Source organism: Gouania willdenowi, chromosome 12, assembly GCF_900634775.1.
Source record: "Gouania willdenowi chromosome 12, fGouWil2.1, whole genome shotgun sequence".
Classification (NCBI taxonomy): Eukaryota; Metazoa; Chordata; class Actinopteri; order Blenniiformes; family Gobiesocidae; genus Gouania; species Gouania willdenowi.
This window is the reverse complement of record NC_041055.1, coordinates 15,602,763-15,626,678: the sequence shown is the minus strand read 5'-3', so window position 1 is coordinate 15,626,678 and position 23,916 is coordinate 15,602,763. Positions and strand designations below refer to the sequence as shown.

The following is a 23,916-nucleotide window of genomic DNA, read 5'->3' as shown; positions in this document are numbered from 1 at the left end:
TTGAAACCGCTGACATCCCTATCCCAGTCATCCCACTGTTGACTCTGACTCTGCGTCCAAACACTCCATCACATGCAAATGGCCAGAGCGATAAACCTGGCTTTCCTCTTTTTGTTGGAAAGAAAGTTTCTCAGTGTAACACACAGTCCTACACTGGACGCCTCCATATTTACTTACTCACCTTGGGACCTCTTCTGCACGTGTGCGTCACTTCAGGGTCGCATTCCGTTCATACGCCAAACTGATTGAAGACACATTTAATATGTAATATAAACGACCATGCAAAAAGAGTTTTTGAAAAAAATCAGTATTGTGCATTACAGCAGAACTAAGTAACTTTTTAATAAATCCTCCTCGTTGTCCCTATGAGGGTAATACAAGTGTTTATGGGGTGATTGGGGGGTCTTTCATCCCCCCTGCTGTCTCTGGCCAGAAAACAGCTCGTGCAACTTTCCCGTAGCTCTCTTCTCATTCTCAGGATAACATGTACTGCTTTACGACAGCCCAATACACACTAACGATGCGTTCACACTGAACGCGACTGTAGCGACTGCAGTCGCTTCAGTCGCCCGTGATGAGTCGCTTGAACACAGTGGTGCTTTTTGGTCACTTCCAGTGACATCATTACCAGGGAACATGTGCGTGTGTGTGTGTGTGTGTGTGTGTGTGTTAGCAGGGTGACAGGGGAGACAACTGGCTGATCACTTTACTTATCATAAACAGCATTTTTACGGTATAAATGATCATCTTACTGAGTTACTAAAGGATGAGGCTTTTTCAAGATTAACCGCTTTAATTTTGCCCCGGTACGTTTAAAAAAACCTGTTTTTACGACAGTGACATAACCAAAAGGGACCTTTAGGGGGAGCGCTAGGCAAAAGTGACTTAGTTCTGCATTAAGACGTGCAGTGTGAATGCAGTGGTGTGTAGCCCAAGATGTAACATAATTTACATCAGCTGTACAGTGGAGTGATATGATCCATAAGAAGTCCCAGTGCTGTTGCTGCTCCACGTCAGCACTCTTGTAATGTCTGTCGTCCAATCATATTACTTGGTTGGAACGAACTGTTGTATACTCATTGTTTGTTTTTTTCAGTATATGTTGATTGTAATCTGTTACTTTTTTCTTGATCTTTCAGGTCCAGGTGTTGCTTTATTTCCTTCAGCTTGAGACGATTCCCACCCCAGACAGTAAACGGCAGAGCATCCTGTTCTCCACAGAAGTATAAACGTGCAGCTGTCTGAATGAAGCTCACCACTGGTGGAAAAACACACTGACTTTAGCTCAAAGTGAGCCAGGTGTAGAACCGTATGTTTTTGAATTTGCCTGATTGCATCCCAGTGAGTCCTGCTGCGCTTGAACACAAGAGGGCGCCACCTGCCTTCGGAAGATCTCATTAAAGATGCTTTTTCTTTGTACCTCCACTGGTTTTATGGGCACCTCTGGAATTCTCTTTCATTTCGTCACATCGTGTTTGGTGAAACAAGTTGAAGCGATGAAGCTACATGAACAAAAACCTTCTGGATTCTTGGACATTTGTTTGCAGGCAAATGTGAGGCTCTTAATTCCACTTAATTCCTTTTTGTTTTGGACAATCATATCTTTAATAAGAGATCTGCAAACTTTCACTTCTCATCTCTAACATTGTCCAAAGCCTATTTAAGGAAATCTTGAACTGTGTCTTACAGGATCTCATTGCAGTGCATTTTTTTTTCACACGGTGTTAGTTGTTCCAATTTGGCTTTATATTAGGTTTTTCTGTGTCACAGACAATAAAGAAAGCCAACAACTACATAATAACAAAGTGTTTACAACGTAAACAAACGTGAAGTGTGAAGGAAAAAAAGACGGTTGTGGGTTTTCTGACACAAAAGGACAATAATTTTTTCCACTTTTAGTTGAAGTCTTAATGTAGTCTGCAGCTCAAATAAGGAAGCAATATATTTTCTAACACGAGATCTGTTTGTGTTCAAAACCCAAGATGCTCTTCTCACAGTAACATCTGGCCAATTTTTGTTTTGTTGTAACAAGGAAACAAAGCAGTTGTACTTAAGAGAGACCTGTAAATAATTCAAAATTGTGTTTCTTTATTTTGGTTAACACCATCCTCAATAATGTTCATGTAATTTATTTTAGGGAAGAAATTGGTTTAATTTCTTTGTGAATCAATGTTGCGTCTTAGCCTTGACTTTAAATCTTGCCATAATGAGCAAGAGTTTAGCCTTGTTTTACTAGAAACTACTAAGCTGTTATTATTTCAGATGCTATTATAATAATTATTATTATTATTATTATTTTTATGGAGGTAATACACACATTGTAGTTGCATATTGTATGCTGCTGTGGAAAAAGGCACAAGCTCTTTAACTGCTGGGTGTTTCTCAGCAGAATGTCTCATGTTCAGAGAGACCCCCGCATTAGTGCATAGACATTATGCAATGTCGTAATACAGCACACACACACACACACACACATCATTTATCTATGACATTGTCTTTTTGTATCAATGTGAGAACTACTGTTACAATTGACGTGACCTGATCACTCAACATCCACGTCCTATGAAGAACAAAATGTCTTTGAAAGGAAAAATGTCTTATTTTCATTTGTCTTTTTCTGCAGTAACGTCGCTCTACTTTATTCTCCGCCAACTACCAGTAAATACTCCAGTTAGAAACTAGCTTTCACCATGCTAACGTTATATTTCTGTATTATTGAACTAACATGCTGGCATGTTTTATTGGATTTTCTTGCTTTTTTCCCCCCATTGTCTTCTACCTGTGGTGTGGTTCTCTAAAGTCTCATCATTTTTTGGTTTTTATAAAATATTATTACTGCAGCCGCTTCCTTTTCCTGCCCATTCAACCCTAAGACGCACACATTCATCCCAACCATGAGACCGTTTACAGATTTTTACTACGTTTTTTTATACTTTTAGTTGGAGTTGAAACACATCTAAAAATATAATGTTAATTAAGGCATTTCCCCCATGTCTTTTATTAGTTTTTAGGGGATGGCACAAAGCTCACACCAGAAATAACACATTATGCAATAAAAACTTTAATTCTGGTAAATTGTTGTTTGGTAAAATCTCATTTGAAATGTACTTTGATGATTTGAAGAATATATTTCAACACGTAGAATGCTAAATTCACTGTGATTTAGCTTTGGCTATAATAAACACATATTAGTTGATAAAACCCTCCTTTTGTTTTGACCCAGTGTTGCACATTCACGCTGTCATTTTCTCAACCATAACAAGTGTAATTTCAACATTTGTTCATTTATAGCTGAACTTTGAACACGAGCCCCACTTGCCTGCACCTCTCTATCCTATCGTGCCTCAACACTTGTGCTTTTGTTCAACGCTGGCGGTTAACCTTGAAATGTCAGCGACAGCAGAAACGTCTCTTATCCTCCTGTTGCCTTTGCTGAGGACAGTCTTTCATCTCTCTCTCTCTTTAGACTAAGACAGGACCTTAAACTGAGCACGGTCTTAGCAAACACTGCACATGCCTGTTCTGCGTGCCACCACCACCACCACCATCATCATCATCATCATCATGTCTGCGATGCTGTAAATGAAAGTGTGTTGAAGTCGGTCTCTTTGGGCTTTAGTTTCACCTGATACAATGCCTTTTATTTGTCTTTATTTATGTTTTCACCGGCTTTTGCTACGTCTGCTAGTTTATTTATTGATAATGTAATGTTTTTTCTAAAGGTAAATTAATATTTGTAATCGGTTTTATATGATGTGCTTTGTTTGGGTGAAAAGTCTTATGTTGCGTTCTGAGGATGAAGCCCAACCTCTGTGTTTGAACCCTTTGATTCCTCCAGTCAGCTCGTCTTCAGTTGCATGTCGTACAGACTGGCCACTGTGATTGTTTCGGTAGCTGACATAAATAAATACATTTTAAAAAGGTAGATTCTACAATTTGACACAACTCAACCTTCTGCTCTCCCACAGGGTTGTGTATTATGTACTATATTAGAGATGGTTTCCCTTCGACCTAATGTGGCGTTGAGCTGGTGCATCTTTTGTCACTTTGAAAATCTGAGCTGTCGGTATGTGGTAGAGGAAGAGTCTTATATTACTCTAAATCTTCTTTGTTTTGGTCTTGTTGATTGTCTCTGTAATTATATACCCTCCATTATTACAGTTCCCTCAGTTTTAGCCCAAAAAAAAAAAAAGGGTTAAATTTCTCTCTGAAAATAGCACATTTCTCTCTCTGATTCTTGCAAATTTCTTGTACTTAACTTATTGTGACTCACCACTGCCACTTTTCAGACTTTAGGAAACACTTTATTTTATGTTTTGTTCTGTTCAGCGTTTGACGGAAAGAGAAAAGAAAGAAGAAAAAAAAAGCCGGGGATTAAAACTTTCTGACCAACCACAAACACTTCCTCTTTTTTATTCCTCCGTATCTGACTCTGGTTCGTTGTTAAATATTAAATGGTCTGCTTCTAGAACTGTACAAAGGAAACCTGTATTCTGAAGGCAAACATGTTTGAAAGGCATTTGCAGCCTATGTTTGTACACAAAAGTGATTAATAAAATCTCATGTAAATACAGAGGATGTCATGTTTTTCCTTTAAGATAAGAAAAAAAACTACCACGCTCACAGAAATGAGGCTCAACAGTGGCTTTTGTATCCTAAATGTCAAGTACATTTTTGCATATTATTGCTGAACCTTACATACATTGCCCTAATCATACATCAAATTTATAACCGTATTTGACTGTGGGTTCAACTACATACATAATAAATGAAAAACGTACAGTACATCTGCACAGACTGCTGTTTTATCATCATATTTTTTTACAGATATAACTTATTATTAGTCGGGGCTTTACCTGTCCATGTGTTGACGTTTCTTATCAGCTTGCCTGGATGTGGCTGACATAGTGCTTTAGGACTACTTTAGTATCAACTAAAGTACTTTGATAAACCAAGATCATTTATGCGTTCATTCATATTAGCGATTGTCATGTTTATGCTAATTAGTTCATAAATCCTTAATTGTAACATCTCAGCACAAAATCCCATAAACTGCTCCATTTGTTTTGTAGTTCAATGAAGTACGTACACACACACACACACACACACACACAATAATTGACTGGTTATAGTGATGGATCCTCTTCAGCAGGATGTTCTTATCACTTCCTCCATAGCTGCCACATGATTAAATTAAATAAATTGTAGACTCATCGTCTCAGTGATGCATGGGGGAAAGTATCTTTCATCTTTTTAATCAAATCGCATTGTAAGAAGCCTTTATTATACTTTATGTGGCCTGTTAAAGCTGGATTATGAAGAAAACTGTACATCAGTCATTGCGTTATTAAACTAAGCCAAATTTGCATGATACTGTTGCTTTAAGCCCAGATGCTCACATCTGTACTTTCACAGAATATTTCATCTTCAGTATCTTAAAATTCGGCCTGAATTCAACGTCAAACTGCATATTCACAAAAGCCATTGATTTTATGAATGTGAACCAACCACAAATAGAAGCCACTATTAATAATCACCATCAACATTAGAGCACAAATCCATTTCTCATGTATTCCTGTTCTGCTACTTTCTGATGTGTGTGCAACTTTTTCTTAGGTAAAACACAAACAAAGATATAGGCTTTGAAATGTTAAACGCACAGCTTTCTTTTACTTTAACAGTATGCAAACACACAGAACATCAACTTCTGCATCTGGCTTTTCACAATAAGATCCCTGCACCCAAGTCTGGTCCTGGAGAGTACCTGTCCTGCATGTTTTGTTTTGTTTTGTTGTTTGTAAACGCTAGGTCATTATACAGTAAGGCTTTCTGTAGAGCCGTCATTAGAGTCATATCTAAAACATGCGGGATAGGGATGGGTCACAAATATACACTCCTTTCAAAAAGAGTTAAAGAATGTAAAGTCTGCAACAAATGTGTCTAATAAGTGAATACCAGAGAACTACATGAGTGAGCATGAGAAATGAGAAGAAAACATGTCATGAAAATAAAATGTTAGTGTCTAACTTAAAGACAAGCAATGTGAAATTAACAGTAAATATGCAATGTGTTGACTTGTATATGAACTGTAAGTTTATTAAATAAACACATGTGCTTCATATACACATTTATGTTTTCATTTAGGCTGTAGTATATCATCATATATATCATAAAGAAAACTACAATATTGCATATATATATTATAGCTTATTTGTATCAAAATATGTGCTTTAGGAGCCACTGCTTTTACTTCTCAGAAACACACGTAAAGCTCAGTTAGATGGATTAATGAGTGCGTGCTAACCCAGATCTTCCCCATAACAAGCTACACTACAGAACTCACTCACACGTGCTGTCCCTTACAGGTGAAAAAGCCAAAAGTGGCACATATTGTGCAGCTGTTTGTTAATAAATGAGCCTGTGTAGCATTTTGCATCAGCAAATTTAACCCAGAATTGTCTTTATGGTCAGACTTCATTTGAAATTAAATTATCTAGATTTATATCGTATATCACAATTTCCATATCGTCCAGCCCTAGTAGGAATGTTCACAGCATTTCAATGTTAATAAAGGTCGACCTACCAGATTCTAATCACATCATTGTATTTATTAAGTGGGTATTATAGATTTCTTGTACACCTATCTTAAAATATAAGGGATACTGGAGCTTGGTTGGGCAGGTGGCACTGCTGAAAACTTCACAGGTATATTTCTACATCATGTAATTACAGGACATTTTGTAAGTAATCACAACTACAGTAGGTATAAGGTTGATTGGAGTTAGGATTTTTTAAGAAATCTAATTCCCTCATGAAACATGAGATTAATTTGTTCTTTCTGAACTAAAAATTGAATGAACTTAATAAACCCACTGTGGAGATGAAAAAAATACATTACACCACTGCTAAACTTGCTTTATGACCGTTAGCGTTCACACCAAGGTTGGGGTTAATTACAATTGTAGTCACGTAAATGATAGTTAAATACAATTATGGCATCATTATAATTGTAATTTATCAAATCTGTTGCTGTCATATTCAATTGAAATTGAGTTTAGATAATTGACTGTAATTGTAATTGCCATGGAAATTCTATAAAAACTGTCAATTATAATTAAATGCAAAACTGGCAAACCATGTCACAGTTCTATGTAGAGTTCTACACATATGTAGTTAACAACTATTAAAATATGTCTATATGAAGTTTTCCCACATTTTACAATTTTGAAAATAATTTTATCAACGCCCACACAAAAAATATTAAAATCTATATTTTAATTCATCAGGAAGCCTAACAAGGTCACCATTGGATAGGAAATAAATAATAAATTAGATATTTGTTTTAAATGTATTTTACAGCTGATTTCGGACCCGTTATCATTAGAGATGCTAACAGAAAGCTAACACACGAGGAAGGTTCACTTTTATTATATTATTTATACCTGGCTCAGTAATTGTGGTTAATTGTAATAGAACTTTAGAAATTGAGAACGTAATTGTATTTGACTTTCTGAGAATAAAAAAGAATTGCAATTTAATTGTAATTGGATGAAATGCTGGTGACTAATCGTAATCGCATTGCAATTCAACATGGGTAATTGAAAATGTAATTGTAACTGAAAAATGTAATTGACCCCAACCCTGGTAAACACAATAGATGTTTGGGTTCACATTTATACCTTTGTATTTATATGTTATTTTTAACAATATTAGCAATGTGCATCAGAGCTATTGTAGTATGTCATTAAGTCCTATCGATGTTAATGGGATCCTCTGGTGGATGAATGTTGGCCACGGACCACATTTTTCACACCATGCTTTTTTAGTGCAGTGTCTGGCAGCTTTAAGAGCACATGCTGTGTGTTGCACCTCCCTCTCCTCTGTGGTTTAGAGCTGACAGAGCTCAGCTTCTCTCTTCTGTCAGAGCTCCACCACACAATGCTTTGTCTCATGGCTCTTTTTCTCTCATGTAATGTCTGCACACAGATCTCACATGGATGGATTTTACCTTCCACGCTCAGATTAAGGTATGTAAAAAAAAACAAAAACTTTAATAACCCTAACTTCCTAAATGTGGGCAATTAGTTCAGACCCAGATTCTATAAGGTATGAGGATGTAGACTAACACACAACATGTACTAACAACAACTGCTAGTTATGGATTTGTGTGTTTTTTTTGTTATGTTTTAATGAAATGAAATAATGGAAAATATACAGTGTTAGTACACACACACACACACACACACACACACGCTCAAAAACTGACTGGTTATAGTGATGGATCCTCTTCAGCAGGATGTTCTTATCACTTCCTCCATTAGCTGTTTGCTGCCACATGATTAAATTGTAGACTCATCGTCCTCGGACCATTCAGTTTGGAATAAGGTTAGTTAGTTCGTAACTTAGTTTAAGGTTAGTTAGTTCGTAACTTAGTTTAGGGTTAGTTAGTTCATAACTTAGTTTAGGGTTAGTTAGTCCGTAGCATAGTTTAGTGATAGTTAGTTCGTAACTTAGTTTAGGGTTAGTTAGTTCATAACTTAGTTTAGGGTTAGTTAGTTCATAACTTAGTTTAGGGTTAGTTAGTTCGTAACTTAGTTTAGGGTTAGTTAGTTCATAACTTTGTTTAGGGTTAGTTAGTTCGTAACTTAGTTTAGGGTTAGTTAGTTCGTAACTTAGTTTAGGGTTAGTTAGTTTCTTAACTTAGTTTAGGGTTAGTTAGTTCATAACTTTGTTTAGGATTAGTTAGTTCGTAACTTAGTTTAGGATTAGTTAGTTCGTAACTTTGTTTAGGGTTAGTTAGTTCGTAACATAGTTTAGGGTTAGTTAGTTCGTAACTTTGTTTAGGGTTAGTTAGTTCATAACTTAGTTTAGGGTTAGTTCGTTTGTAACTTAGTTTAGGGTTAGATAGTTCATAACTTTGTTTAGGATTAGTTAGTTCGTAACTTAGTTTAGGATTAGTTAGTTCGTAACTTTGTTTAGGGTTAGTTAGTTCGTAACATAGTTTAGGGTTAGTTCGTTTGTAACTTTGTTTAGGGTTAGTTAGTTCATAACTTAGTTTAGGGTTAGTTCGTTTGTAACTTAGTTTAGGGTTAGATAGTTCGTAACATAGTTTAGGGTTAGTTAGTTCATAACTTTGTTTAGGATTAGTTAGTTCGTAACTTTGTTTAGGGTTAGTTAGTTCGTAACTTTGTTTAGGGTTAGTTAGTTCATAACTTAGTTTAGGGTTAGTTAGTTTGTAACTTAGTTTAGGATTAGTTAGTTCGTAACATAGTTTAGGGTTAGTTAGTTTGTAACTTAGTTTAGGATTAGTTAGTTTGTAACTTAGTTTAGGGTTAGTTAGTTCGTAACTTTGTTTAGGATTAGTTAGTTTGTAACTTAGTTTAGGGTTAGTTAGTTAGTTCTTAACTTTGTTTAGGATTAGTTAGTTCGTAACTTAGTTTAGGGTTAGTTAGTTCTTAACTTTGTTTAGGATTAGTTAGTTCGTAACATAGTTTAGGGTTAGTTAGTTCGTAACTTAGTTTAGGGTTAGTTAGTTCATAACTTAGTTTAGGGTTAGTTAGTTCATAACTTAGTTTAGGGTTAGTTAGTTTGTAACTTAGTTTAGGATTAGTTAGTTTGTAACTTAGTTTAGGATTAGTTAGTTTGTAACTTTGTTTAGGGTTAGTTAGTTCTTAACTTTGTTTAGGATTAGTTAGTTCGTAACTTAGTTTAGGGTTACGGTTAGTTAGTCTGTAACGTGGTGTAGGGTTACGGTTTCTTTTTTAAATCCTCTTTGGCCTGTAAAGATTGTTAGTCACACAACAGACAGAAATGATTGGACTTTAGTTAAAGCCGTAACCTGGTCGTGTGAGACTCACAAAAACAACTTCAGGAAACGTAGCCAGGAAACTGTCCATAACAAGTGTAAGAGAATCACTTGTTTCGTATCGAAGGCGTAGACCAGGGGTTCTCAAACTTTTTTTTTTTTTAACTCAACTATCCCCTCTCTCTTATTTCTGAATCCAAGTACCCCCTTTATCTGTCTACAACATTTTGCTCAGAATACTGTGAAAAAAATATCATTATGGAGCATGATGATGGAATGAATGAGGGATAGCACACATTATAAAGAATTGAATTTTGTAAATGGGTAGAATGAAACAGTATTTAGTGCCTCCTGAATAGATTTATTTCTGTAGTTTTTATCATTTCTGGTCATTTCCCGCCTGGTGTGGAACCAAGGCTGACCTTTGTATTTTTAGTTCATGTTATAATCAATATTATGATTATTTTAACTTGAAATAAACATTGCAAAACCCCATTATTTAATGCTTTCCTTTGTTAATTTTTCATTCTCTATCTCAAGTACCCCCTGTAGTGCCATCCCGTACCTCTCGGGGTACACGTACCACCATTTGAGAAACAACGGCGTAGACCAGTGGTTCCCAAACCTTTCGCAGTCCCGTACCCCTTCAGACATTTAACCTGAAGCCATGTACCCCCTACTCCTGCACACTTGAAAAACATAATAATAATTTTCAACCTTGGGGTCATGATCCCATGTGGGGTCACCTGGAATCCAAATAGGGTCCCCTGAAATGTCTAATCATTTATAATAATGAAAAAACTGATTAAAAATGTAATTTTAAAATATATTAATTATTTCTCCTTTTCAAATTATAACATCACACAAAACAATCTTAAACAACTGTATTCCATGCTTTCACTTTCATATAAAGTGCATCTTGTCACTTTGTACAATAATCCTGGCAACAACAAACATTATCAAAAGCTAATTCTAGATGCCAAAAAAATTGTGAGATTAAAAATTTGGTCACAACCCAAAAAGGTTGGGAACCACTTTTATAATGTCACATACAATCTGTTTTTTTATCTGTCCTTTTTAGGAACAATATACAATAAATAAAAAAAAGATTCATAATCTGTAACTGTGGGTTGTCTTACATCGGCTAATGTCTAATTTGTGGCAATGCATGGAGACTCCTGACTAGGGTTGAGTATCGGTTGGGTTTTATCCAATACCGGTGTCTACTCAGTATTTTTCAAATGGTGCCGGTGCTTAAAGGTGCAGTCTGCAACTCTCATAAAAGTGACTTTTTGTCATATTTGCTTTACATTATTTTAGCTGTACATGAAACTAGTAGTTTGTGTGAAAAAAAACAGGCTCATTGTGTCCCTGCTGCTCCTGATGCCTTTGGTAGATTGCCAGAATGCACCTCGACAGAGCAAAAAGAACCAATCAGAGCCAGGATTGTGTTTGATGGACTGTCTGACAGAAAAGATGCTGTCATCATCTGTGATGATGTGCGTCACACTGGCTGCTGCTGCTGCTGCTGCTGCTGCTGCACCGAAATGTTCGTTTCAGTGTCGTTACTACCGTTTACGTCGGAACCTGTGACATATTTGTACCGCGTTTCGGTACTTAACCTTACTCTTGACTGCTGGTGGATTTATATTCTAGTTTCCAATTTTAGTTTTTTATTCATGTACCACATGACAATTTGCGTACCCCTGGGGGGTACCCGTAGCCCACTTTGGGAACTTAGGTCGTAGACGATGTAAGGAAGGAAGGTTTCTAAATTTACTCTGAAAGTCTTATTTATTCACACTCTCTCCCGGTGTATTATTGGCGAAAGTTGGTTTCATGAACACATTTATTATTTATTGCTTCAGCAGATTAAAAATGGCGTGTCATTTGCAGACATAAGGGTATATTGTTACATTAAGTGTTTTACTGATGGACCCAGTCATTGTTAGGAACCTAACAAGTGGGGGTTGAATGAACCACATGAAAAAAGGAAAGCTGTGGCTATTCGTACGGAAACGTATCAATTGCCTCCCCTGTCCCATTTTAGGTCACGTGATAGGTGTACCACGTGACTTAAAGTACCGTCAATTTTATTTTAGCTACCCTGCTAACCCTTTTATTTTAGCCCTAACCCTAAACCAGGAAATACCCTAAAATGTTAATATTTTTTGTATATGTATTTTTAAAGGTGGAATATGTCGTGTTATATGTTAAAATGAAAAAAAAAATATTTATGACAAAAGCAGGATTTGAACCCACAGCAGCGAAAGGGAAAAGTCAGACGCTTATACCACTGAGCCATTGTTTATTGATACAGTTCTGTATGAATAGACACTTCAAAAAAGGAAATTGAGCTCAGTTTGAACCATCATAAAGCGGAATAGTGTTACCTTATTGATGAGGAACATTTACAATAGCAATGGTGTACTGTATACTACACGACATGATACAGGACCTGCCATGGCTCAGTTACATGAGTGACAAGCTCCCAAGTATGAAGCCCCTTTAATGAGAGATGGATGTGTAATGAATATTTAATATTCATAAACTCTCACACTGGTTTATTCATAAACAGTCTGAATATAGAGAGTAACTATAACACTATGAACACCAGCCGGAAATGTTGTAGGTTCCACTTTGGCTGTCAAAAAACGAAGCTCCGACATGTTGAGCTGTGGTTAGACGTATAAAAGTGAGCTGGTGCCACGATGACTCAGCAGATATTTTTAAAATGTATGGTATTTAGTAGGACTGTGACAATACGCTTTTGTCCTGGATGCAGATCGGATAAAATTATATATTGTGATCAGTGTTATTTTTTTTGACTAAAATGTTTATCATAGTTTTGTTAAACTCGACTATGGCAAATTAAAAATATTGACATTTTCATCGACTAATAAAATGGGACGAAGTCCAATCATAGCTCATGTGATCGTGGGGTCTTATGCATTGATCATATCAAACAAACAGTAATAGCATCCCAGATCAGGTTGACAAATGGTAATTGAATCTTTAAAACTAAGCGGCATTTTAGTCAAGAGTATCGTGACTACAACTAAATCTTGATTTACACTTATCGCGATTCAACAAGTAGTGTTGAATATTCATTAGTAACGATCATTGCAATTTCTTAAGTCCTTATCTTCCTTCCCAAAACACAAGCTGAATCATACACAATCATTCAACTCAAAATAAACTCAACTCAACACACTTATTAAAATAATATATGACTTATATATGACTCATACAACCAGTCAGTCAGTCAGTCTAGCATTTATTTTTTACTGCACTATGAAAGTACACAATCCTATGACAACTTAAAAAAAAATATTCTGGGGAGAATCGTTCTTCCCCCTAAAAAAAACAATGAAAATTGCAATATAATCTATATGTTTTTCCACCCATATTATTTAGATAAAGCCAAAACGGTTCACACTTAATTGCCCAGCATATTATAAATTTGAATTTGGTGAATCTTATGACCAAATTAACATTGTAATTGTTTATAGAATTGATTTGGTGGCACTGGCAGGGTGTATTATCTTGCTGAAAAAAAAATCACAAAATTCCATTATATCAATGCACATAGATGACAGGACCCAAAGTATATATATCACACGACTATGTTCCGATACATTTAGAAATTACCGGAAAAGGTTGTGGGCCCCCGGGCCCCTGATCAAATTATGTGAGGCATAATCATAATCTATGTTGAATTACCTTTGAAACGATATATCACACGACTATGTTCCCATTAATTTGGAAATTACTGGAAATGGGGGGTGGGTCCCGGGCCCCATTACAAAAAAAGGGCTCTGAGTATCTCATCATATTCATTCATATAGTATTCATACCAAACTGTATTCCGATCTAACGAGAACTAATGGAGGAGTAATCATTTGAAAAGTGGGTACCCCTGGCGCCCCCCGTGACACGTACGGGGTAATGGGCCCCATTTATATATTGGTATGTGCCAATGATTCAGTACCACCAACCGTCGTAGATTATACCTACCAAATTTCAGCCCGAATAACAGAGGAGTAGCGATTTTAACTATTGTACACAACAACAACAACAAGAAAGTGAGTGGCGTTTTGAGTCCGATAGCTCCGCCTAAAAACTTACAGAACAGTAGCTCTACTGGGTTTTAGAATAGAATAGAAGAGAATAAAGTTTATTGCCATATGCACATGCCAAAAAAGAACAGGTACAATGGAATTCTTGTGCATGTCCCAGAGTCAATACAAACAACAACAAATCAGCCATGACAGTATAAGTAAAGGTTCAAACCAGGAAAGGACAGAAGTATACTCAACAAAAAAGATAAATAAATAAATATAACCTAAGTTATGTCCATTTAGTCCATTTACGTTCCTACCCAACCCTAGTGGTCACGGCACGTCACTGATGCAGACTCATCTCCATCTTTGATAAAGCCAAGGATGGTTGTGTCGTCTGCATACTTAATAATGCGGGTGTTGTTGTCATGTGGGCAGACACAGTCATGTGTGTATTGGGGGAAAAAGTTTTGGGCTGAGGCAGCAGGTTGTCCTGTGGGGATCCAGTGCTAACTGTGAGCTCTGCAGAGACCTTCTTTCCTATCCTAATCACCTGTGGTCTGTCCGTGAGGGAATCCAGGATCCAGTTATGGGTTTTAGTTCGACAACCCTACCTTAGCACATCTATTTACTGTTCAGTTAAGAAACACACACACCTGTCCATGATGTATGCAAGTTGAGTGTGATCAGTTAGCCTTCTAGATCTTTGTTTGATGTCACATGTATGTATGCATGTATGTCAACTTAAATAAGTCCCCGGATGACTTTGATAGTGGCATTTGCTACTTTTCGTTTTGTTGATACATTCCATATGAATCCTAACTCTCACGTTCTCGTTTTATTTTATTTTAATTGTAGATAGAATGTGTGTGTGTGTGTGTGTGTGTGTGTGTGTACGTGCATAGGTGCATGTGTGCATGCGTGGGTGCGTACTTGCGTTTGTGTGTGTGTGTAAATATGCTTTTTTTTTTTTTTGCCGCCTCACAGAATTTGAGTTGTGTTTCCATTTCATTACCTTGACTGTACTTCCAAAAAACAACTTCAATAATAATTTCACTTTTTTGGAGAAAATTAAAATTCACACGTACTGTATTTCTATTAACGAATATGCTTCTTCTTCTTCTCCTATATTTTGAGATGTTTAACTTCACTAAACTGAATGATGTGGCTTACATTTTACTGATCTTTTTAAATGTGATGTGATATTTTAGGCTGTTCATACACTAAACACCTTATAGTCTATATTTTAGTAGTAAACTGAAAAAAAAAAAACTGAAAACTACAAAAAAGAAGAATGACTGTGAGAGGACATAGTTCAAATGCACTCACCTTTATGGTGGGTTTACTCAGGGTAATTATCATTGATTTTTGGAGAGAAGCATGTCAGTGCCGGGAAGGATAAGCATGCTGAGGGGTTTTGGGAACTTTTCCTGATATAAAAGGTCCATTGTCAAGCTGTCTGCAGTGACTCTGAAAGGTAAACAATATGCCTCGTTGTCCTGCACAGATACATGGCACATACTGTATGTACGGTAATCTGCCATCTGTTTGACTGGCTAAAATCAACTGAGACCGGGTTTTGTCTTTATCTTTTCCAGACTGCTTGTCCAGCTTTTGGAAACTACCAGACAAACTTCCTCACTGCCTTGGCATCAATACCAAATACTGCCATTTAAAGCCAAATTGCCTGAACTAAAAACATAGCAAAGAGGAAGATTAACATAGTTTACTGGTTGTGACGGTGAAATGTCTGCCATTATTCTTGTGGTGGGAACTTCCTGAGTTGGCTGTTCCTTCTATCTGACAGTTTCACCATGTGGTTTAGAGAGACACTGAAGACAAGTCAGCAGCAGTCAGAGTGAGTGGGATGAAAGCACAAAGAAGGCACAAGAGGAAAGAACAACCATGCTGGAGGACTACCAGCTGGTCTACATAGTCCTGGAGCTGGTCATCGCTTTACTGGCTGTGGCTGGGAACACGCTGGTCTGCTGGTCCGTGTTCATCAACTCCAACCTGCAGAGCATCACCAACTTCTTTGTGGTCTCACTGGCGGTGGCTGATATTGCTGTCGGGCTGCTGGCAATACCCTTTGCCATCACAATAAGGTATCACTTTTTGATTATATACATATTTCCATTACATTACATCATTTCTCTAATCTGTGATGTTTTTTGTTCTTACATTTAGCTTTGGCTTTTGTACAAACTTCTATGGTTGTCTGTTCATCGCCTGCTTTGTGCTCGTGCTCACTCAGAGCTCCATCTTTAGTCTTCTGGCTATTGCAGTGGACCGCTACATCGCTATCAAAAACCCACTCAGGTGAGAGAGAAAAAAACACTTAATCATTAGTTTTTCTTCATCATTTATGACTTTGAACTGTCTGTTTCAATGGCAGATATATTTGATTTAGCTCACGTTAAGATCCATTCATGTTAACTCAACATGAATTAATCAATTGAACAATTACTTAAAAAAATGCTCATTTTTGTAGCATGTAGTTCTAATCCCAGAAAGAAATGTATGAACTACATGTTGGTTTTATCAAACTATTATGGAAAAAGAATGTATTGAAAAACAACTTATAAACAAGAACAATACTATTCTCCATGTTAATGGAATGCTTTACAGAAAGATTTTAAACTCAGAGTTGGTCTCACTGGGAGAGTTTAGGGGCCTTTTGCAGCACCCGGAAACAAAGATGTCACCTTGGTCTTGTTTTAGCTCATTTATTTGTAACTATTTGGTGGCTTTAAAATTTGGCCAATTATAAGAGTTAAAGATTTTTCCACTTTTGAAACTGATCCCGAATCAGTATTAATCCGGATTCCCTCCAAAATGTAATGGAGTCTTCCCTGTTGTAAGGTCTATTCTTGGTTAAAATTTTGTCAACATCATCAAATCAAAGTACTTTTGACTTAATCCTGCTAACAAACAAATAAATAAACTGGAGAAAATAAATAAATTCAACACACCGTTTGGTCCCAGTTCTGTAGCTATTACTTTAAACTTCAAGCATCTTGACACTTTGTTATTATTATGTACTGGATGTGTGTAACTAAGCACACTGTTGCTTTCCATGTGAAGATATTTCCTCTCGTAAGCCATAGCAGGTGATGCATTTGCTTAATCGGTTGCATAACGGCTTCAGAGTGTGTTTGTGTGTTCACGGCAGTGCCACCAACCCAGCACCAAAGCTCTGAGAGCTAATAATTCATCAGCATTTTAGCAGGATTAATATAGCCTGAGGCTGCCAAGCTCTCCATTGGAATCACTGGGGCAGATTTAGGCCTGTGTTTGTTTGATGATGTCAATGAGACTACTTTGTGTTCTTCATCATTTTGGCATAAGGGACACTAACTTGGAAGCTCAAAAGGTCATCTGTTTGTTTTTACAGGGTGGCTTTTTTTTAATACAAACAACATTACATACAGGCATTTACCTAAATTTAATTAAAACATATACATTATACAGATCTAGAGGCTGTTTTTTCCTCTTTTTTTTTAATTTAAAAATCCAAATGGATACACATAAAACATACGAAACAAGAAATAAAGGGCTCAGTAAGAAGAAAAAAAAGCCAAGACAAATTAGCATTGTTAGAATGTTTAACTGTGGATCACTTGCTGCTTTATCTTACCCTTACAACAATAAACTTTCAAATAATTTTTTTTGAATCTAAATTGTTTATATTCCTACTGACAGTGTTGTTGCTAGCTTGTTCGCTCCCTCATTGATTGAGATGTGCAGCATTTTACCATCTTAGGATGGGTACTGTTGTAGTTTTGTTTGTGCTTCTCTGTTACATGCTACAGTATGTTCACTGAGTAACCAGTGATTTAAAATCAACAACAAAGATAAATGAATAAAACTTAATCAAGGAGTGAAGTACAGGTGAGATTCCTGGGTAATGAGGTAATTTTATTTGCAAAGTTGGCTACTTCTGCACACAAAATATTTCTAATTTGCATGTTTTTAGAACAAGAAGCAAGTGTTGATAAGTTGTCTTTTCAGATGTCAGTGTTTGTATCAAACAGAAGTAAATTATTCTAACAATGGGGCGACCGTGGCTCAGGTGGTCGTCCTCTGATCGAGAGGTTGGGGGTTTGATCCCAGTCCATCCCTGTCTAAGTGTTCTTGGGCAAGACACTCCCAGTGGTTGACCATTCACATTAGTGTGTGAATGGGTTTATGAGTTTATATTATAAAGCCATTTGGTATTACTTCAGTGTAGTCATAAAAGCGCTATATAAATCAAGTCCATTTACCATAACAATATTTGGTTTCAGTTTAACTTTTAGGGCCTGTACTATGAAGCTGGACTTCCTCTTATTGCTCTAACAGGGATTCATTCAATGTGTGCTATACTACGACGCTGGTTAACTTCTTACCGGGGTAAATCACCATGGTAACTTAGGCGAACAGCTTACCTGGTCAAGAGTAGATTCTTCAATCATTTAATTTACCTGATGATATCCTATAGGAAACATATATATTTTTTATCTAATGGATATAAGTCAGCTAATAAAGCCTGCGTGCATTCATTCATTCATTCATGTGTTCTGTGGAGACACAGAGTCTCAGTCCTATAAGATAATACAGGCTATATAAAATACAAATGTATTCCACCTAATGATGTAGGCTGAGCTGTATGAACGCAGCATCAGAGACACATAAATATAGTGTAACTGATCAGTGTCTGTTTATTCTCTGATTAATTAGTATTGTATAATCTCACACATTTACACATTAACAGTCATCAATTCCTACATTCTTTCCTTCCTGCTTTTTCTGCAACAACAGTGTTATTTCTGATCTGAATTATGGGTTTTAAATCTTGACATTTTTAAAGAATTATTTGCCATTTGTGCCGTACGTTGCCCTGCACAGTTTCTCCATGTTTATGGCTGGTCTTACGTTGCAATTATATCTCGTTTCATGTGAACGCGCACGTAGCCAAGCTAAAATCACCTCGTTAAGGGGTCTATTCTCCCGTCTGGACCTAAGCGCTTTTTTGCGCGCCTGCAGTTACGCGCTTCTACGCGTATTCTCTGGTGTTTGTGTAAGGTAGACCAAAAGCGCGTGTGTGAATGAAAGCAGGCTGAAGGAAAGGAGGCGGTGATGTGATTTTTTTTTTGGGTTGTCTAGAAATCAGGAAATAACGCGGCCGCAGAGATTTCTGCTTTAATACAGAGGGATGTTTGCAGTGAAACAGAACTATTGGCTTCCATAATACACAGTTTTAAATATGAATAATTTAAAGTGACCTGAACTGAGCCTCATTAAAACATGTGTGGGAATAGTTTCTCGTCCATCCTCATCTGCATATGACAGCTTGTTTCACTCTGTAGTGGATCAAACTGTGACTTTACGTTGGACATCGTATGATAATAGTTGAATCACTGTGACCAACGTGGACAGAAGTCTGCGTCTGTCAGAGTTTTAATTAATCGCGCAGCAGCAGCTGAGTGATCACAGCTGCTGCTGCGAGACGCACAAGTCCGTGTGGCTTCAAATGTACCTAAGTCCATATTTTTAGTGCAATATAATGTTTCACCTTATCGGGGCGCTGCACTTATTCCAGGGTTAGAAGTGCGTAAGAGGAAAAGGAGTTACACACACCCGAGAATGCGCGTAAAGCCAGATTTGAATGGGAACACCCACATTTCAGGGCTGCTCCACCCACAGTGCGTAACTGGGATGAAGGCGTGCAGCGACTGACTTAAGTACAGGGGGAGAATAGCACACTGCCACAGACAACAGCGGCGCTGTGCGGGTTTTTGGACTTATGCACATGGGAGAATTGAGCCCTAAGTGAATGTGTTGATAACCTGCTTTGTAGTACAGCTACTCTGTGATGGAGAATGTTTGGTTAGAAGAAGCCACGTAACGGTGAGATATTGATTGATTGATTGATTGATTGATTGATTGATTGATGTCTTTGTTTTGAACATGTAAAATGATAAAAGAACAACAATTTAGAAAACAAAAAACAAAAAAAATTATTAATTACAACAGCAGAAATAGACCATTGATATGATTCACCAACACCTCTCAACTTACATGTGCTAAAAGAAGTACGCTACCGATTTTGCTTTTTTATGTACAACTTTAATTACCCATATATCATTTAACAGTCAACATATTCACACAAATAGTCCATAGCTGATCATCAAAACAGAAAAAAACAACCAGTGATTATTGATTAGATTAATTCCTTAATAATTTCTTTATGTACTGTTTTTCAACTGAATTATGTTTGATCATTGTCATAGCTCCACACTCATTCTGTTCCATAATTTTACACCACAAATTGACATACAAAAACCTTTCAAAGTTGTTCAGACACTTAAAATCTTTAAATTGAACTTTCCCCTTAAACTATCCCTCGTATACTTATCCGGCTTCATAGTACAGTACCCTAATACAAATGAATAAATGTATTTGTTTTCATACTTTTATCATAAAAATAGTTCACTTTATCAAATGACCCTAACATGGGCACTGCAGAGAAGCTTTTCACTGGGAATGAAATGGGATTAAAGTTGAGAAAGAATTCTTAAAGTACTAACATAAATAAAATCATTCATAATGACATACATATTTTTGTAAAAAAAAATTTACCAACTCAATAATCCTCACATTCAAAAACTCAGTCTGAAAGATGTTTTAATTCATCAACCAAGTAAAGTCTTAACCTGGAACACAATTTCCAACATATATGACCTGATAATAACTTTGAATATAGTTCAAAACAGTATCACTGCAGTGACAAATTTCCTTTATCTATGTTTAAATGTGTTCATGCGCTTCGATGAACAACTGTTGTATTATGGTTGAAATAGCTAATATTGACCATGTTTCAAATTGAAACTCCATGAAAAGATTAGCAGCTGGACCTTTGATGTGCTTTTCTCTTTGTCATCATTCAGATACACCAGTGTGGTGACTGGGCAGAGGGCAAAGAGCTTCATTGCTTTGTGTTGGGTTCTCTCAGTGGGCATTGGACTGACACCGATGATGGGCTGGTACTCAGATGAAGGTCGGTATTTTAGTGTATTATTGTATATTCTAAAAATGTATATATTTTTAGACTGTTGTTGTTTTTTTTTTTGTTTAAGATAATTGTATACAAATAAATGCCTCATATTCCACCAGCCATTGGCAATAGGTTGATGATCACTGCTGTACTTACACATTAGTGGCATTTCATCATCGAAATAGCCAAATAATCCAAAAACCACACACCTTCCTTTTCCAAATGATGTATATGTAGAGGTGAAAGTAATGGATTACAAGTACTGAGTATATTTCTAAATCAGTATTTTTTCTTGTATACTTAAGTATGTTTTAAAGGAAGTAAAGGAATTTGTTACATTTCTACACCCAACCGTTACTGAGTAAATTATTATTTTTTTGTTTTAAAATGAAAACGGACATTGTGAAACTACAAAAAATGTGCAAGAACAGCATTGAATGCCAGTTATTTTCTTAGGATTTAGAGTTCATAAATGTATCTATACTTGAGAATTTTTTTAGATTTTAAATTGAATTCATTGGTGTTATTTTATTAAATAATTGTACATTCTGACCAACCTTTTATTTTATACAGATACCTTTGTGGAAAGTGAAGTTCCATTTGTGCAAGATTTGGTCTCTTCCTTTTTTAAGTTTATACATGAGGTGTTTACTGTATGCAAGGGAACCGTGGCAAGATTTATTACCAAAGATAATAAACATGGGGGGTGAAAGTACTTAGTAACTTTTACTTTGAGTGCTATTTAATTGAGCTATTTTTTGCTTGCACTTGAGTATTTTATGTATGACTTTCTTGTACTTGAGTACAATTTCAATCAAGTAATAGTACTTCTACTTAAGTAGGATATATTGGTACTCTTTACACCTCTGGATCTTCGTCAGATATGAACCCAGCAGGTCTCTCAAATCTATGGACACAAATCAGATAGTAGAGCCCAGAGTTCACAGCAAACATGGTGATGCTGCTTTTAGTTGTTATGCTGCAAAGAAGTGGAACAAATTGCCAGGAGAGCTGAGGTCAACATCCAATGTGAACATTTAATGTTGTTACTGCTGATTTTTTATGTTTTTTCTGCAGTACAATTTCAATCAAGTAACTGTACTTCTACTTGATTAGGATATATCAGTACTGTTTATACCTCTGTGTATTGTATATGTATATGTAAACCAATATTTGATAACGTGGCTTTTTAATGTTGTTGCACAGGTTCAAACTCCACCAACCCAGTGAACAGTATGGAGCGCAGCTGTCCTGAAGGTCTGACCAAGTGCTTGTTCGAGGGAGTGGTTACCATGAACTACATGATCTACTTCAACTTCTTTGGCTGTGTGTTGTTGCCTTTGATGGTTATGCTTGCCATCTATATTCACATCTTCTTTGCCGCTCGACGTCAGCTCCGACTGATGAGCCTCAAAGTTTTCCACATACCAGTTCAGAAAGTGAAAACCCCGCCTCTGAGCGCGTCTCGGTCCACTCTGCAGAAAGAAGTGCATGCCGCAAAGTCCCTGGCCATCATTGTGGGCTTGTTCGCTGTCTGCTGGCTCCCACTGCACATCATCAACTGTGTTAATCACTTGTGTCATGACTGTGAGCGCACAGACATCTGGGTGATGAACATAGCTATCATCCTCTCCCATGCTAACTCCGTGGTGAATCCCTTGATCTATGCCTACCGCATTCGGGAATTCAGACTGACCTTTCGGAAGATCCTGTACCAACGCGTTCTTGGAAAAAGGAATGGACGCAGACGTGGAAGTTGTAGCATTGATGGCACAGTTGCAGGGAGCAACAGTATCTTTTGGACGTCTTCCCGGGTCAGTAGAGAAGCCTCGTCCTGTGAAACAGTGGTAAATAATTTTGTCCCTGACCTAATCGCATCAAAGGGTTGTCGTGAACTAGACTTCCAGTGGACATCAAACTTAGACGCTGCACCCAGTAGCCACATCCTGAATGGACTCCAAATAAAAACCAAGGCTCGTTCATCTCAGTGTGCAGCAGAATCGGACCAACATGTTGGAGAAGCAGCTCAGGTTTTAGATCTGAAACAACAGGGAAGCAGCCTCGCCTTTGTGAATATTCCCGCTCTGTCATTACACTCGACTGGCTTTGGTCAATCAACAACACTCACTGAAATCTCATGACAATCCAGTTGTTTGAGTGTGAGAACAGCACTCATGACTTTGTTAAAATATGACGCATGTACGATGGTTTTGGCAAATTGCCACCAGCATCTGATCTGTATTTTTTTTCCCCCAAATAACCGTGTACAGTAGTCCCTCGGGTTACGTTCTAAAAATAACCTTCAATAGGCGAAATCCACAAACTAGTCAGCTTTATTTTTTACAATTATTATAAATGTTTTAAGGCTGTAAAACCCCTCACCACACACTTTATACACTTTTCTCAGACAGGAATGAACATTTCCTCACAGTTCTCTTTTGTTTAAACACTCTCAAAGTTCAAACCTTTGAAGATTTTAAAACATAAACCTGTTTTCAAACATAAAACACTTCATAGTCAAACTAGCGATCAGACATTGATGCCGAACGCATTCAGAGTTTTTGTTGACGATGATGTCAGGCCATCAACACGGACACCGGTCTGTTCATCCATTCAACCATGGAGTAGAAGCTGTGTGTGACCACCAGGAGCTGTTTAACACGGCCTTTATAACCAGGACCGGGCTAGGAAGGATTTGGCGTTCTGCGCTTTGCACTTGGCAGAGGTAATACTGTAAATACAAAATAATAAATAAATACATATCTTCATGTAATCCTAACATGCTATAGTCTTCATCATCTTTATTTTATAAGCAGCCATCGGAGTCCATAAAAAAACATTAAAAAATACATAAAACTAGGATTAAAACAGCATTAAAAATATATCAGAAATAGAACAATCACAGACAAGTAAGTCTGTAGTGATATAAACTGATATAAACAATGCACAGAATGAGAGAAAATGCATAGCAATGACAAAAACACACACAAAACAACAAATCACACAGAAAAAGA

General features: G+C 36.9%; 2 protein-coding genes across 4 annotated transcripts in view; both read left to right on the top strand.

Moving 5' to 3' along the window:
* Positions 1–4,561, top strand: part of LOC114473177 (breakpoint cluster region protein-like) — a 106,997-nt gene extending 102,436 nt beyond the window's left edge. For both annotated transcript variants that reach the window (XM_028462607.1, XM_028462608.1), the window contains exon 23: positions 1,140–4,561. In XM_028462607.1, the coding sequence (XP_028318408.1) occupies positions 1,140–1,229 (90 nt within the window). In that variant the 3' untranslated portion in view covers positions 1,230–4,561. The remainder of the gene's footprint in view (positions 1–1,139) is intronic.
* Positions 4,562–7,904: 3,343 nt separating this feature from the next.
* Positions 7,905–23,249, top strand: LOC114473324 (adenosine receptor A2b-like). 2 transcript variants are annotated; one of them, XM_028462877.1, is made up of 5 exons: positions 7,905–8,027; positions 15,692–15,971; positions 16,054–16,185; positions 20,796–20,905; positions 22,109–23,249. In XM_028462877.1, exons 2-5 carry the CDS (start codon positions 15,772–15,774, stop codon positions 23,041–23,043), a joined length of 1,377 nt encoding a protein of 458 aa, XP_028318678.1. In that variant the 5' UTR covers positions 7,905–8,027; positions 15,692–15,771; the 3' UTR covers positions 23,044–23,249. The 2 variants fall into 2 exon arrangements, with proteins under 2 accessions (XP_028318678.1, XP_028318677.1); XM_028462876.1 differs by having other exon boundaries at positions 7,927–8,027; positions 15,674–15,971.
* Positions 23,250–23,916: the final 667 nt, after the last annotated feature.

Coding starts and splice junctions, on each gene's coding strand:
- LOC114473324 (XM_028462877.1), top strand. CDS start 15,772: ATGCTGGAGGACTACCAGCTGGTCTACATAGTCCTGGAGCTGGTCATC. Junction 16,186..20,795: donor GCTATCAAAAACCCACTCAG/GTGAGAGAGAAA, acceptor GTCATCATTCAG/ATACACCAGTGTGGTGACTG. Junction 20,906..22,108: donor GGGCTGGTACTCAGATGAAG/GTCGGTATTTTA, acceptor GTTGTTGCACAG/GTTCAAACTCCACCAACCCA.